At 40.4% G+C, this 423-nt stretch overlaps 1 protein-coding gene across 1 annotated transcript in view; it reads right to left on the reverse strand.

Annotated features, from left to right (window-relative positions):
- LOC118326570 (complement C3-like) overlaps window positions 1–423 on the reverse strand; it is a 34,428-nt gene that overhangs the window by 1,852 nt on the left and 32,153 nt on the right. Inside the window, 1 exon segment of the mRNA XM_035659589.1 lies at window positions 118–273. Within this exon segment, the coding sequence (XP_035515482.1) occupies window positions 118–273 (156 nt within the window).

The following is a 423-nucleotide window of genomic DNA, read 5'->3' on the forward strand; positions in this document are numbered from 1 at the left end:
TCTGTGGGAATTTAAATATACACAAACACACACTTATCAGCAGAGGAAAGATGCAGAGAAGCAATGATGACATTAATGAGCTACTGTGTGTTTGTGTGTTTGTGTGTGTGTTCTCACTCTAGATGTTCTCGTGGTAAAGTGGTTTTCCCTGTTGAAATTGTACTTGTCAGGCTTTGACCTGCCTGGCAACAAGATGTCCACATTCAGATCATACTCTGGTTCTTTAGCATTGGCCCAGTACTCAGATACAGCCTGGTACACCATTATAGTGGCCTGGAGAGAAGAAGAGAAAAAATAGGTTTTTATATAAATAGGTTATAAACTGAAAAATGTGGAACTGAACTGAAAACTGGTAGCAGTACAAAACTGTATCAAGATGTAGAGAGCAGTCTGTGTTACCTGAGTTGATCCATAGCCTCCGCC

This window comes from Morone saxatilis, unplaced genomic scaffold, assembly GCF_004916995.1.
Source record: "Morone saxatilis isolate NCDOM2014 unplaced genomic scaffold, NCSU_SB_2.0 Contig17, whole genome shotgun sequence".
NCBI classification, from domain to species: domain Eukaryota; kingdom Metazoa; phylum Chordata; class Actinopteri; family Moronidae; genus Morone; species Morone saxatilis.